The sequence below is a fragment of the Xyrauchen texanus genome, chromosome 27, assembly GCF_025860055.1.
Source record: "Xyrauchen texanus isolate HMW12.3.18 chromosome 27, RBS_HiC_50CHRs, whole genome shotgun sequence".
NCBI classification, from domain to species: Eukaryota; Metazoa; Chordata; class Actinopteri; order Cypriniformes; family Catostomidae; genus Xyrauchen; species Xyrauchen texanus.
In genome coordinates this window covers 3,388,739-3,401,999 of record NC_068302.1, presented here as the reverse complement: position 1 = coordinate 3,401,999, position 13,261 = coordinate 3,388,739, and the positions used below count along the sequence as shown (strand labels likewise).

Below are 13,261 nucleotides of genomic sequence, written 5' to 3'. Positions count from 1 at the left end.
GTTTGCATGTGTCATTAGTTCTTATGTACAATTATTATGTTTTTATTTGTTTGGAAAGGCTTTTGGATGCATAGAAAAGCTTTTGGACACTATGATAAATAATTTTGTAATGTTACACATTTTGATTGCTTTGTCGTATCAACACAAAAGTTTTCTCAGACAGTTGACATGATTGGGAACAAAACAGTTTTTCAGAGCCACCTTATTTATACCCAGAGATATATAATGTCAAATAAGGAAAAAGGTAAATTTTTGGCTCAATTTTATGTGATATTTTTTTTAATTATTTTTTTGCAGTTTTTTTAGACTGAGAGTCTCAGAATTTATCGTAATATGTGTCATAAACATTCAAAAATGTTTCTTTAGAATGATACCAAACCCTTGTGTTTTTTTTTGTTTTTTGTTATAAGCCTTTCAATTTGGGTATGCCAGTGAAACAGGAAATCTTTTAAAACACCTTCAGAGTTTAAAGGGTTAATGCAGCTGCACAAAAACAGTGCTTTGAAGTGAAGTATGATTGAACATGAATATTCCATTTTAAAAATACACCTTGCTTTGATTCCTCTTTCCACACATCTCATCCTTGCTTCCTTTCATCACATCCTAAGAGGGAGGTGCTAAAATGCATGGAAAGGAAACAGGATGCAGAATTTTCTAAATGAGAAGCACCAAGCATGGCTGTGTCTAGAAGGTAGCACCCCAGCAGCCAAAGATTTGCGAGTCTCTTTCACTGTTATTAAGGTTAGGTTTAGGGCAGTGCTACTCAACACGTGGCCTGCAAAATCTTTTGTGGCCCACGTTATTATTCATCATCAAAAAAATATTTATCAATAGCCTATCAAATGTGCATTAATTGTGTGGTGTCCATTTTCCATAGTATTTGTAGTAGCTCTCTGTATTGATGAAGCACAGCACAGTTCGAGGGTAAAATAAACTGCAAAAGGATGTAACAAATTAAATGAAAAAAAATAAATATCTGAGCACATCTGATGTTACATGAGAGCGGCTGTCTGTCAGCGCTCACGTTCATAGTAACAGTATATGCTTGTGATGGGTCGTTCACAAATCTTTTATATGACTCGGATGAATGAGTAGTCTAAGAGAGTGATTCATTCATTTTGTCGTGTCCATGCATGAGCAAATCCGTGTTGGTATTTTGTCCATTTGATGCAGGACAGCCACATAGGCTCTGTACAGGAAACGTCTAGGTTACGGAGGCGAGCGCGATCAGCAGGGCCGTTTTTAAGGAGAGGGTCCTGAGTCCAACTGATTCTAGCGGCTTGAAGGGGGGGGGGGTCTCTGAAGGCCCGAGAGGACCACTGAGAGATCCCAGAAGGGGAACATGCTTGGCCGGGGCGCCTCTTAGGAACCTGATAATCAAGTTGTGCTTACCCAAAGATTTGCCGTCCACTGCATCATGGTGGGTTTGATAGCAGCCACATACACCTTCAAGGTGGACTGGGACAGCCTCCCCTCCAACCTCTCCTGCAGAAATGAGAGCACTGACCTGACTGCGCACCTTTGTGGGTCTTCGCCCAGAGAAGAACACCAATTCGCGAACAAGCGCCACTGTAGGGCGTAAAATTGCCTGGTAGAAGGGGCTCTGGCTTGGTTGATCGTGTCTACGTCAGTAGGTGTTAGATCAGATAGATCTTCCGCATCCCGTCCAGGGGCCAGAAGTGGAGGTTCCAGAGGTCTGGTGCGGATGCCAGTGCATGCCCAGTCCCTGAGAAAGAAGGTCTTTCCTCAGGGGAATTTGCCAGGGAGGGGCTGTCGCGAGGAGTATGAGGTCTGAGAACCAAGCCCGGTTGGGCCAATAGGGAGCCACTAGAGTGACTTGTTCCTCGTTCTCCCTGACCTTGAATAGCACCTGTGCAAGAAGGCTCTCTGGGGGAAAAGCGTACTTGCGCAGCCCCATAGGCCAGCTGTGTGCCAGTGCGTCTGCCCCGAGGGGAGCCTCTGTTCAGGCATACCAGAGCGGTCAGTGGGAGGTCTCTCGGGAGGCGAACAGGTCTACCTGAGCCTCGCCGAACCGTTCCCAAATTAGCTGGACCGACTGGGGGTGAAGCCTCCACTCTCCACTGGGCAAGCGTTGTCGTGACAGCGCGTCCGCTACCACATTGAGATTGCCGGGGATGTGAGTGGCACGCAGGGTGAGTTGTGACATGTAGTGGGAGCGTACGCCGCCATGGCGATTTAAGTACGCTACCGTGGTGGTGCTCTCTGATTTGATCAAGACGTGTTTGCCCTGAACTAGCAGGAGAAACTTCCGCAGGGCAAAGAAAACAGTCAGCAACTCCAGGCAGTTGATGTGCCAGCGCAGCGGGGCCCCTTTCCAACTGCCCGCAGCTGCGTGCCCGTTGCACACAGTGCCCCAACCCAATGGTGTCGGTCGTGACGCGCTGGGACACCAAGGGGACTCCTGCCCTTAGAAAGCAGAGGTCTGTCCAGGGTTTGAATGTTAGGTGGCAGGCGAAGGTGAACATCAAACGGTGCGTGCCATGGCCCCATGCTCATCTCGGGACTCGAGTCTGTAGCCAGTGCTGAAGCGGTCTCATATGCATCAACCCCAGTGGCACGACCGCTGCGGAGGATGCCATATGCCCCAGGAGCTTCTGGAAAAGTTTTAAAGGGACTGTTGTGTTTGGCCTGAAAGTGGCGAGGCATTTCAGCACTGACTGCGCGCGCTCGTTGGTGAGGCACGCTGACATTGAGACTGAGTCTAACTCCATGCCGAGAAAAGAGATGCTCTGAACCGGGGCGAGCTTGCTCTTTTCCCAGTTGACCTGAAGCCCTAAACGGCTGAGGTGCCTGAGCACCTGGTCCCTGTGGGCGCATAGTAACTCTCGGGAGTGGGCCAGGATGAGCCAGTCGTCGAGGTAGTTGAGTATGCCAATGCCCACTTCTCGAAGTGGGGCAAGGGCTGCCAGTATTGAGACGTGGAAGTACGCGTCCTTCAGGTCTACCGCTGCAAATTAATCTAGATGCCAGACGCAAGTTCAAATATGTTTCTGTGTGAGCATTTTGAACGGGAGTTTGTGTAAGGCCCGGTTGAAAACTCACAAGTTCAAGATCGGTCCTAAGCCTTTCTTGGGTACAATGAAGTAAGGGCTGTAGAGACCCTTCTTCATCTCGGTTGGAGGGACAGGCTCTATCACGTCTTTGAGCAAAAGGGTCGCGATTTTCGCATGCAGGGACTTGGCATGTTCGCCGTTTCTCATGATCTTAAAAATCTTTTGATCTGAAGGTGTATTTAAATGCTTGAAATTAGTTTTGTAGACAAAAATATAATTGTGCTACCATGTTAATTTATTTCATTCTAAAACTAAAATTAAAAAATAAAGGTTTTTGTAATTGACAGAGATGTATAAAGTACTAGAGTCCCAGACTTGAGTAAAAGTACAAGTGCTCTATCAAAAAAGTGACTTGAGTAGAAGTTGAAGTGCTCTTTAAGCACCATACTTAAGTGGAAGTACTAAAGTATTCAACAATTTTTGTACTTAAGTATTGCAAGAAGTTTATTTTAAAATGTACTACTCAAGTACTGAAAGTAAAAGTACAAGTATTGTGTTATGTAGTTATTAAAGAAAGCAGTCAAAAGTTTGAACATCATATTGTTTATTTAAAATGTTTAGCCAGTAGGCCAAAGTGGCCACATTCAAGTATTTCTTATGTAAAAACAAAAGTGATTAGAGCACCTAAAAACACTGAGCTTAACTCTTTGTATACAAAAACAGATCAAGTATGCCCTTCCCCCCTTTAAAGCATCCCTCCCCTCTCTTCCCTGCTTGTGCTTTATTTTATCCACAGTTTATTCCCTTCTTAAACTAGTGTGCATAAAGCAATCATTTTTTGGAAGTTACACATTTACTTTTCATCCTCAACTTGTTAGGGCAACTAAAGATCTCAAAGGCCAGTAGGCCACATTCAAGTATTTCTTATGTAAAAACAAAAGTGATTAGAGCACCTAACACTGATATTAACTCTTTGTAAACCAAAACCGATTAAGTATGCCCTTCCCCCTTTAAAGCATCCCTCCCCTCTCTTCCCTGCTTGTGTTTTTTTTTATGCACAGCTTATTCCCTTCTTAAACTGGTATGCATAAAGCAGTCATATTTAGGAAGTTTGAAACCTTTTGTTTATCCTCAAAAGTAGTTGGTTTTCAAAATTTAATGTATTCAGTCTCGCTCTTCTAGGGCTAAAGACTAATCCTGCGATACTAAAAAGCCTCTCGCAGGCTGCTGATGCTGGAAGGGGTGTGTTTAACTTAACAGACAACTTGCACACAGCTGGAAAAGACTTGAGCAAGTCCATGTTATCTGCTGAACAGGACAAGTACGCATCTAGCTGTTTGATGCCGTCTTGTGCCTTCGAACCCTGCATGCCAGAAAAGAAGTCGTCCTCATCGGATGAGCTGGACCTGTTGACCTCACCGGACTGCAACGAGGGGTCTTCAATGCATCGTTTGATATAGTCCATTCCTGAAATATAAGAGTGTTCTATAAACAATAATAGTTTCAACCCATCATGACAGTAACCACAGATTTGACATGATGACATTATCAGTAAGAGAATGATTTTAATGGAAATGACGACTCTATACTTTAAATAATTCCCTTAAACAAAAAGCCACCTTTTGCAGCATTTACAGCCTGGCAGACCTTAGACAGGAAGGCTTGGCTGCCATACTACTAGGCTAAGGAGGAAGGCTCCCATACCCACACAATACTTTGTGGACAGCACTTGATTGGGGGATAGGAAACTGGCCCCAACCGAGTGCTGTCCGCAGGGTATGGCATGACGTGGGTTTAGTAGCCTACCTTCAAGACCCCTTTTCACTCTATAGAGATCTACAATTTCACCACCTCAGATGCAAGACCAATGCTTTAAGCTGTCTATCAAGCATGGTGGAGATAGTCTGGGGTACCATCAGGTCATATAGAAAAATTGAAAATTATAATGTCTATGGTCTGCCAGGCTGTAAATGCGGCAAAAGGTGGCTTTTTTGATGAAGGCAGTGTTTGAAATATAAAGACATAATTTCCATTAAAATCATAATTTCATACTCTAACATCATAATGCCCTGTTTATAGGTATGTTTGCTATATTTTCTATTCAGGACAAGCTCGTGTGTGTTTCCATTAAAAAAAAAGAAAATTCAAAGTAATCCCAAACTTTTGAGCGGTAATATGTGTGACTCATGATTGCAAATTGGTAAAATACACACATAATGCACCCATACACTATTATTTCTTACCTATTTTGATTGTCTCATCTTCCTGTGTCCAATTTGTCTTGAATTTTGGAAGCAGAATAGCAGCGGCCACCAGCTCTGGGTCTTCCAACATAGGGCCAAAGCGATCCTCAATGCCCACCTGCAAGGCATCCACAAGCGGCTTGCAGTACTTCAGTGGTAGCTTGATCCTGTTCAGCTTGATTTTCAGGAGCTTGACGGTTGGTAGCAGCCACCCCATCTGGACATTGGTTTCAGCTTGCAAAATGTTAGTTGCTTGGGCGACTGGAGTCATAACAGCAGCATACTCTGCCAGGAATGCAAGTTCAGCTGGATTAAACCTGTGATGAAGACAAGAATAAGAGACAATAATATATATAACAGCAAGAGACAAAAAAAAACAGCATTGCTAAATGATCGGATCATTATCATGCAATGATAATGCATGATATCATGCAATAATAATGCATTTTGGATATCATGTAATGATAGTGAGTTCATCATTCAATGTTAATCATTCAATTCAATGTTTTACAAGTAGACAATGTGGACCAGAATTGAGTTTGACAGAAAGAGTGCCATATGAAACATTTTTAAACTTACATTGGAACCTTCAAATCTGTGCAGAAAACTCTCATTGTTGCCTCTCCCTTTCCTTTCACTATCCTGTGCAGTCTCTCCACAGCCATGAACACAGAGTTCCACCTTGTTGCATTTGGTCGCACAAGCTGGAGGGAGCAAGCATCTTCCACAGTTTCAGCTGCTATTGAGGATCTTGAACACTTATTCCAAAGTGCATTGCACTTGCCAAATGTTGAGTAGCATAATTTCTTGTACGCGTCATTGGACACTGCCTTGCTGGCATCGGCAGTGGCTATTAGGTTTAGAATGTGGCATGCACAACGCTGGTGTTTCGGGAGCTGGAACTCAAAACCATCATCCTCATCCAAAAGTGAAGATACATCGACAAACTCTACCTCCTCCTCATCTTTGTCTGCTTCTTCTTCGTCCTCCTCTTCCTCCTGAACTAGAGCACCAGCATTGTTATTTCCATCTTCACCGAAGACTTTGAAGGCTTTGATGAAGTTGGAGCCATTGTCCGTTGTTGTTCTGGCTATCTTCCCCCGAATTTCATACTCAGCATGGATATCATTAAGTGCATTTGCCAGAAGGTTGAAAGTGTGAGAGCCTCTTAATCTTTTACAGGCCAGGGCCACTGAGCACCTTTTTAAACTTTCGGGGTCAATCCAGTGAGCCGTGACCCCAATGAAACTACGGCGCCTGGCTGACCAGCAGTCAGTGGTTGTTGCGATGTGGTCAACAGTTTTCATGGCCTCAGTAATCTTGATCTTCATCTGTTTGGCAGCATCATCAATCATAGATGTGAGTGTGATTCTTGTCATTATTTTGTTATTTGGGACCAGGTCTAACACAAAGTCGCGGAAAGCTTCTTGCTCTACAATGTTGAAAGGCTGAAGTCCTTGGACAACAAACTTCATGATTGCCTTGTCGATAAATCTCTGGGGCATCGTGGTCCAGCTACCCATTAATGTGGGCTGCTTGATGGAGGGAGGAATCGCAGCCTTCTTCTTTCAGCTTTGCAGATGTGAGTTCCTCAGTAACTACTCAAGTGGCAGTTATGCTTGCTCTGAAAAGAGACAAAAAATATATAGTTTTACCTTCACAGAATTATACCATGAGCAACATTATAGGTGAGTGTAATAACTGCTGACACACTATTGATAAAAGCTTAATTAATTCAATTAAAGTCAGTTATCCACCATAATTTGTCAGCACTTTGGTTTCATTACCAAAAAGGTCAGAAGAGAAATGTGGTCACAAATTGGCCTAGTCTACATGTATCACAAAATGCATGTAGCCAACACAGCTCTAACAAGCCATTAGCAACTTATAGTGGATTAACAGAATGTAAGGTTCAAGGTTGACATTCACTAAGACATGTTGGGGCATGCTGGTAGCGTCAACTAACTTGATGCTACGTTACACAAAAAAAATCGGTAACACTTTACAATAACATTAGTTAACATTAGTTAATATATTAACTTACGTGACTAACCATGAGCAATACATTTGTTACTGCATTTGTTTATCTTTGTTAACGTTATTTAATAAAAATACAGCTGTTCATTGTTAGTTCATGTTAGTTCACAGTGCATTAACTAATGTTAACAACATTTTAATAAAGTATTAGTAAATGTTGAAATTAACATTAACTAAGATTAATAAATGCTGTATAAGTGCAGTTCATTATTAGTTATATGATATTATATTATAAGTATATATTTAGTAAGTATATTATATAACTTACCTTGATATGTTTCTTCAAATTCGACGGTGAATTTTTGAAGGCCATTATTTCGCAATCTTTCGGGAGGCAGAGTAAGCACTTCATTCGATATGAATTGTCTTTCACTCCGATAAATGAAAACATTGACTCTAAGTAGGGCCAGGGGTGGTCTCCTTCCTCACCGCCATGATCACTCGAAGTGGAAGGTGTTGAAGGTGGTGTTTCTTTTTCTTCCATCACGAAACAAAAAGCTTCTCTATGGATGCAAGCAGCAGAGCGAAAGGCAGAACGGAGCGCCGCGGTATCCTTGATCAGCTTGATTCGGCTCAATGATGAGCCAGCTTCATGATCAAACCTGGTGACAGAGCCATCTACCGCTCTGGCAGTGATAATGTGGGTTTGTAATGATTGATTCGTAACATTTTATAATAACGAGTAACGATGCAGCACATAAAAAATGTATCGGAGTAAAAGTATTAAACTCATCGAAAATATGTACTGAAGTAAAAGTGGAAGTAGGAGAAAAAATAATACTCTAGTAGAGTACAGATACAGCCTTTTAGTACTTAAGTACAGTAGTGAAGTAGTTCGACTTCGTTACTATACATCTCTGGTAATTGATGACTTGGACCAAATAATAAAGGAAAGCAATAAGTGCCCAACATAGATGGGAACTCCTTCAATACTGTTTAAAAAGCATCCCAGGTTGATACCTCAAGAGTAGGTTGTGAAAATGTCAAGAGTACATGTCTGCAAATTCTAGGCAAAAGGGGACTACTTTGAAGATGCTGAAATATAACACAGTTTTGATTTAGTTTTGATTTCGTTTAGTCACAACATAATCCCCATAGTTCCATTTATATTATTCGATAGTTTTGATGAATTTACTATTATTGTAAAATGTGAAGAAAAACAATTTGTGTAGTGTGTGTGTGTGTGTGTGTGTATATATATATATATATATATATAAGAATTACTATGAGTGCAATCCTTGATGCTTTGTAGTCCCTGAGCTTTCCAAAGTTGAGTAGACCTGGTTTAGTTTAAACAGTGTAAACATGCGGCTCTCATAAGACTTTTGGAAATCGGGCGGTTAGACATGACCACCAAGCATGCATGTTTGTGATGTTTCTTCAGGTGTTTGCTGATAAGGAGGTGATTCTCAGTGGAGGAGCCATTAACTCTCCTCAGCTCCTACTGCTGTCTGGAGTAGGAAATGCAGATGAGCTTCACAAACTTGGTATTCCTGTGACTCAACACCTCCCAGGTGATCCCATGACCTGTATGTAGTATGGCCCCTTTGGTGTACCACTTCAAATCCTCTCCTATCTTTCAAACATGGCCCAATATCATAGCACACCAATGACTGGCTTTGGTCCAGTGTTGGGGAAGCAACTTTGAAACTGTATCTCCTTGAGCTACATACCACTGTTAACTTAACTTAGTTCAAAGTAGATTTAGTTTTTAAACATATAACAATGGTATGGTGTTATTTAAATATATAACCTTAATATTGAGTGTATAACTGGTGATATTATTGAATTCTGCAATAATTATATATATATATATATATATATATATATATATATATATATATATATATATATATATATATTATAACCTTTATATTTAATTAAGGTGACATTAAACAGATAGTGATAACTAGGGGTATAACGATTCACATGTTTTCTCGATGCATCGATTACTATTCCTGTGGATTCATACGCATCTATCTTGAAATATTTTATTTTTGAATTGAAAATCGTAAGTGTTGGTCAATAATCTGATGAGTCTCGATTCAGCAAATTAGTGTACAATATTTTTGAATATATATAAAATTAGTAACATGTGCGATATAAATGAGACATGCGTGGCTTCATTATCTACCGCATTCCGGAGCGCGCATGCTCACAGTATTCCCCTCACAGACACACGATGCACTCTTCCATCGCCCTTCAGTGGATCGTTTCTGCTCTCTGTTCCATCACTCTCACAAAAACATTTTCTGAGCAGCTTTCCGAGATTTTCAAACACCTTATTTCTGATATGTCATCCTGATGGCACCTTCTCATAAGCAAATGACAGCTTGCAATAGCGCTCTTGTCGCGAGTCAAACGCACTCAAACCATTTGATACAGCTGCCAACTCGCTGCGTGGCCACTAAATGTTCAGAAATTAAGGGGAGCTTGAATGGCATAAAAAATCATGCAGTGAAAGCACCCAAAATTCAAATGTGGGGACTAAAAATGCCCTCGTAATTAATTCTTCAGTTTTTTTATATGTAACCACTGATGTACATAAATGTAATTTGAGGTAAGACGTAATTCTTTCACAGACTCTAAATGTAAAAGTTAGTTTCTGACACTGGGTCATTACTGAAAAAAAGTTATTTCATTGTGAAGAAACTTATTAAGCCATTATTCCCCGTCTGTCGCTCACTTAGACGTTGTGTCGAAGAAGCGACACTAGGGGTCTCTCTTGAGCGCCGAATATGCCTCTGATCTATGAAAAAAGGCCAATGAGAAGTTGGCAGACAGTATTTGCATACCCCGCCCCCGGACATACGGGTATAAAGGCGAGGAAATACGTCGAGTTCATTCAGCAATCTTCTTCGGAGCGATGGTAGTGCATGCAGTCTGCTGTGAGTCACACCTGTTCCTGTTTTCCTCTGACGCTCTGCATGCTGTTGGATCGACGGCACATTACATCGGCTATTTTCTCCTTCCTTGCATGGCAGTGCAGTTTACCCCTGGGCGCTTCGACAGTGCAGAGAAACTCTAAAGAGTTGTTTAAAAGAGTGATTTCCATACTAAAAGAGTATATTTCACTAAAAGAGCAATACACAGCAGCGTTGAATGTCCTTTTCAGGACGCGTCTTTTTAAAGATGCCTTTCCACCCTTGTGTAGTTCCTGAATGCGGTAGAGTGCTCTCCGCTTCAGACTCGTGTGTCTGGGCTGCGATCACACCGCATTACTCCTTGCCCTCTTGCAATTCCACCAGGCCAAGGCGCTCAAAGATCTGCACGGGGGTAGCCCTGATCCCGATGTGCTGCAGGAACTGCGCTCAGCGACCGACCTCGCCCTCAGAGCCACGGCAGTTCTCCACGGTGAAGAAGCAGACGGAGGCCATATCTCACATCCTGTCCTGCCGCAAGCCTGCCGCCATGGGCCATGCCCCGTCTGCTCTCCAAGGGTGTCCTCCTGCGGTTAAGAAGCACTCTGCCGCCACACCTCAAGAGTCCCGGCACGCTGGACGCGGACCCTCCACCCTCAGCCCCACGACTGTTCCCCGGCTGGCCGGTTCTGATGAGTCCAGAGGACGCCGCTACAGGAACTCCTCCTCAGTCACTAACCCGCCCCCTGCCGGGTGTGCGGAGCAAGGTAAGTGCTTTGTGTCTTTTCTCAGCACCCAAGCCTTGGGACGCACCATTGCCTCCCGACGCCGTACTACCTGTCGCCTGGTACATCAAAAATACTCGTCCCTTTGGTGCCCCTAACACAGAGTTTTGATGCGTGGCTTTCACTTCCCAACCCGTCACGCTGGCTGGCCCGGACCATTCGACTCGGTTACGCAATTCAGTTTGCCAGGCCCCCGCCCCCCTTCGCAGGCGTCCGTTTTACCGCAGTACACAGCGAACATGCCAAATCCCTGCATGTGGAAATCGCTACTCTTTTACTCAAAGACGCGATAGAGCCGGTCCCTCCAACCGAAATGAAGAAGGGTTTCTACAGCCCTTACTTCATTGTACCCAAGAAAGACAGCGGCTTACGACCGATTTTGGACTTGCGAGTTTTCAACCGGGCTCTGCTCAAACTCCCGTTCAAAATGCTCATGCAGAAACACATCTTAACCTGCTTCCGGCATCTAGATTGGTTCGCAGTGGTAGACCAGAAGGACGCGTACTTTCACATCTCAATTCTGCCTCGACACCGACCATTTCTACGGTTCACGTTCGACGGCCAGGTGTATCAGTACAAAGTCCTCCCCTTCGGCATGTCTCTGTCCCCTTGCGTCTTCACGAAAGTCGCAGAGGCAGCTCTTGCCCTGCTCCGGGAAGCCGGCATTCGCATAATCAGTTAACTCGACGACTGGCTTATTCTGGCCCACTCACGAGAGTTACTATGCGCTCACAAAGACCAGGTGCTCAGGCACCTCAGCCGCCTGGGGCTTCAGGTAAACTGGGAAAAGAGCAAGCTCGCCCCGGTTCAGAGCATCTGCACCTGTGCAAGGTCAGGGAGGACGAGGAACAAGTCACACTAGTGGCTCCCTATTGGCCCACCCGGGCCTGGTTCTCGGACCTCGTACCCCTTGTGACAGCCCCTCCCTGGGGAATTCCCCTGAGGAAAGACCTTCTTTCTCAGGGACAGGGCACACTCTGGCATCCGCACCCAGACCTTTGGAACCTCCACGTCTGACCCCTGGACGGGACACGGAAGATCTAGCTGGTCTACCACATACCGTCGTAGACACGATCAACCAAAGAGAGCACTTTTACCAGTTAAGTGGCGTTGTTTGCAAATTGGTGTTCTTCCCGGGCCGAAGACCCGCAGAGGTGCGCAGTTAGGTTAGTGCTCTTATTTCTGCAAGAGAGGCTGGAGGGGAGGCTGTCCCTTTCCACCCTAAAGGTGTATGTCGCTGCCATCATGGCCCACCATGACGCAGTAGACGGCAAGTCTTTGGGTAAGCACGACTTAATCATCAGGTTCCTAAGAGAATCCCGTAGGTTAAATCCCTCCCGGCCAAGAGAGACCTCCCTTCGAGCCGCTAGAATCAGTTGGACTCAGGTTCCTCTCTCTTAAGACTGCCCTGCTTATCGCACTCACCTCCATCAAGAGGGTCGGGGACCTGCAAGCATTCTCTGTTAGCGACACTTGTCTGGAGTTCAGTCCGGCAGACACATATGTGATCCTAAGACCGCGACCGGGCTACGTGGCCAAGGTTCCTACCACGCCCTTTAGAGATCAGGTGGTGAACCTGCAAGCGCTGCCCCGGGAGGAGGCAGACCCAGCCCCTTAGTTGCTGTGTCCGGTACGTGGTTTGCGTACCTATGTGGACCGCACGCAGAATTTTAGATGTTCTGAGCAGCTCTTTGACTGCTCAGGTCAAGACCCATTGCTTTCCCACTGGGTCTTGGATGCCATTTCATTGGCCTATCACACCCAGGCCGTGCCCCACCCTTTGCGTGTCCGAGCCCACTCAACAAGGAGTGTTGCATCCTCCTGGGCACTGGTCAGGGGTACCTCCCTAACAGACATATGTAGAGCAGCGGGTTGGGCATGGTCCCCTTGCGAGTGGACCCGTGTCTCCCTTAGGCAGTCCCAGCTGATGGAGGGAATGAGACGTTGTGTCCTCCCGGCTACGTCGCTGAGTCGAGCCACTGTAGTGGCGGACCATTTCCGGCTCTTCAGAAAAATCCTGAATGAACTCGATGTATTTCCTCGCCTTTATACCCGTATGACCCGTACGGGGGCGGGGTATGCAAATACTGTCTGCCAACTTCTCATTGGCCTTTTTTCATAGATCAGAGGCATTTTCGGCGCTCAAGAGAGACCTCTAGTGTCGCTTCTTCGACACAACGTCTCGTTCCCTCCATCAGGGAACGGAGGTTACATCCGTAACCTAGACGTTTTCTATAAGATAAAATAGTACCATTTTACTGGTATGATTGTTTAGTTGGGGACTTGGTGTGCAGAAAACATTTAAATTGAAGTCATCTATA

General features: G+C 44.4%; 1 protein-coding gene across 2 annotated transcripts in view; it reads left to right on the top strand.

Moving 5' to 3' along the window:
- Nucleotides 1-13,261, top strand: part of LOC127620832 (choline dehydrogenase, mitochondrial-like) — a 76,984-nt gene that overhangs the window by 46,470 nt on the left and 17,253 nt on the right. For both annotated transcript variants that reach the window (XM_052094091.1, XM_052094090.1), the window contains exon 4: nt 8,679-8,808. In XM_052094091.1, the coding sequence (XP_051950051.1) occupies nt 8,679-8,808 (130 nt within the window). The remainder of the gene's footprint in view (nt 1-8,678; nt 8,809-13,261) is intronic.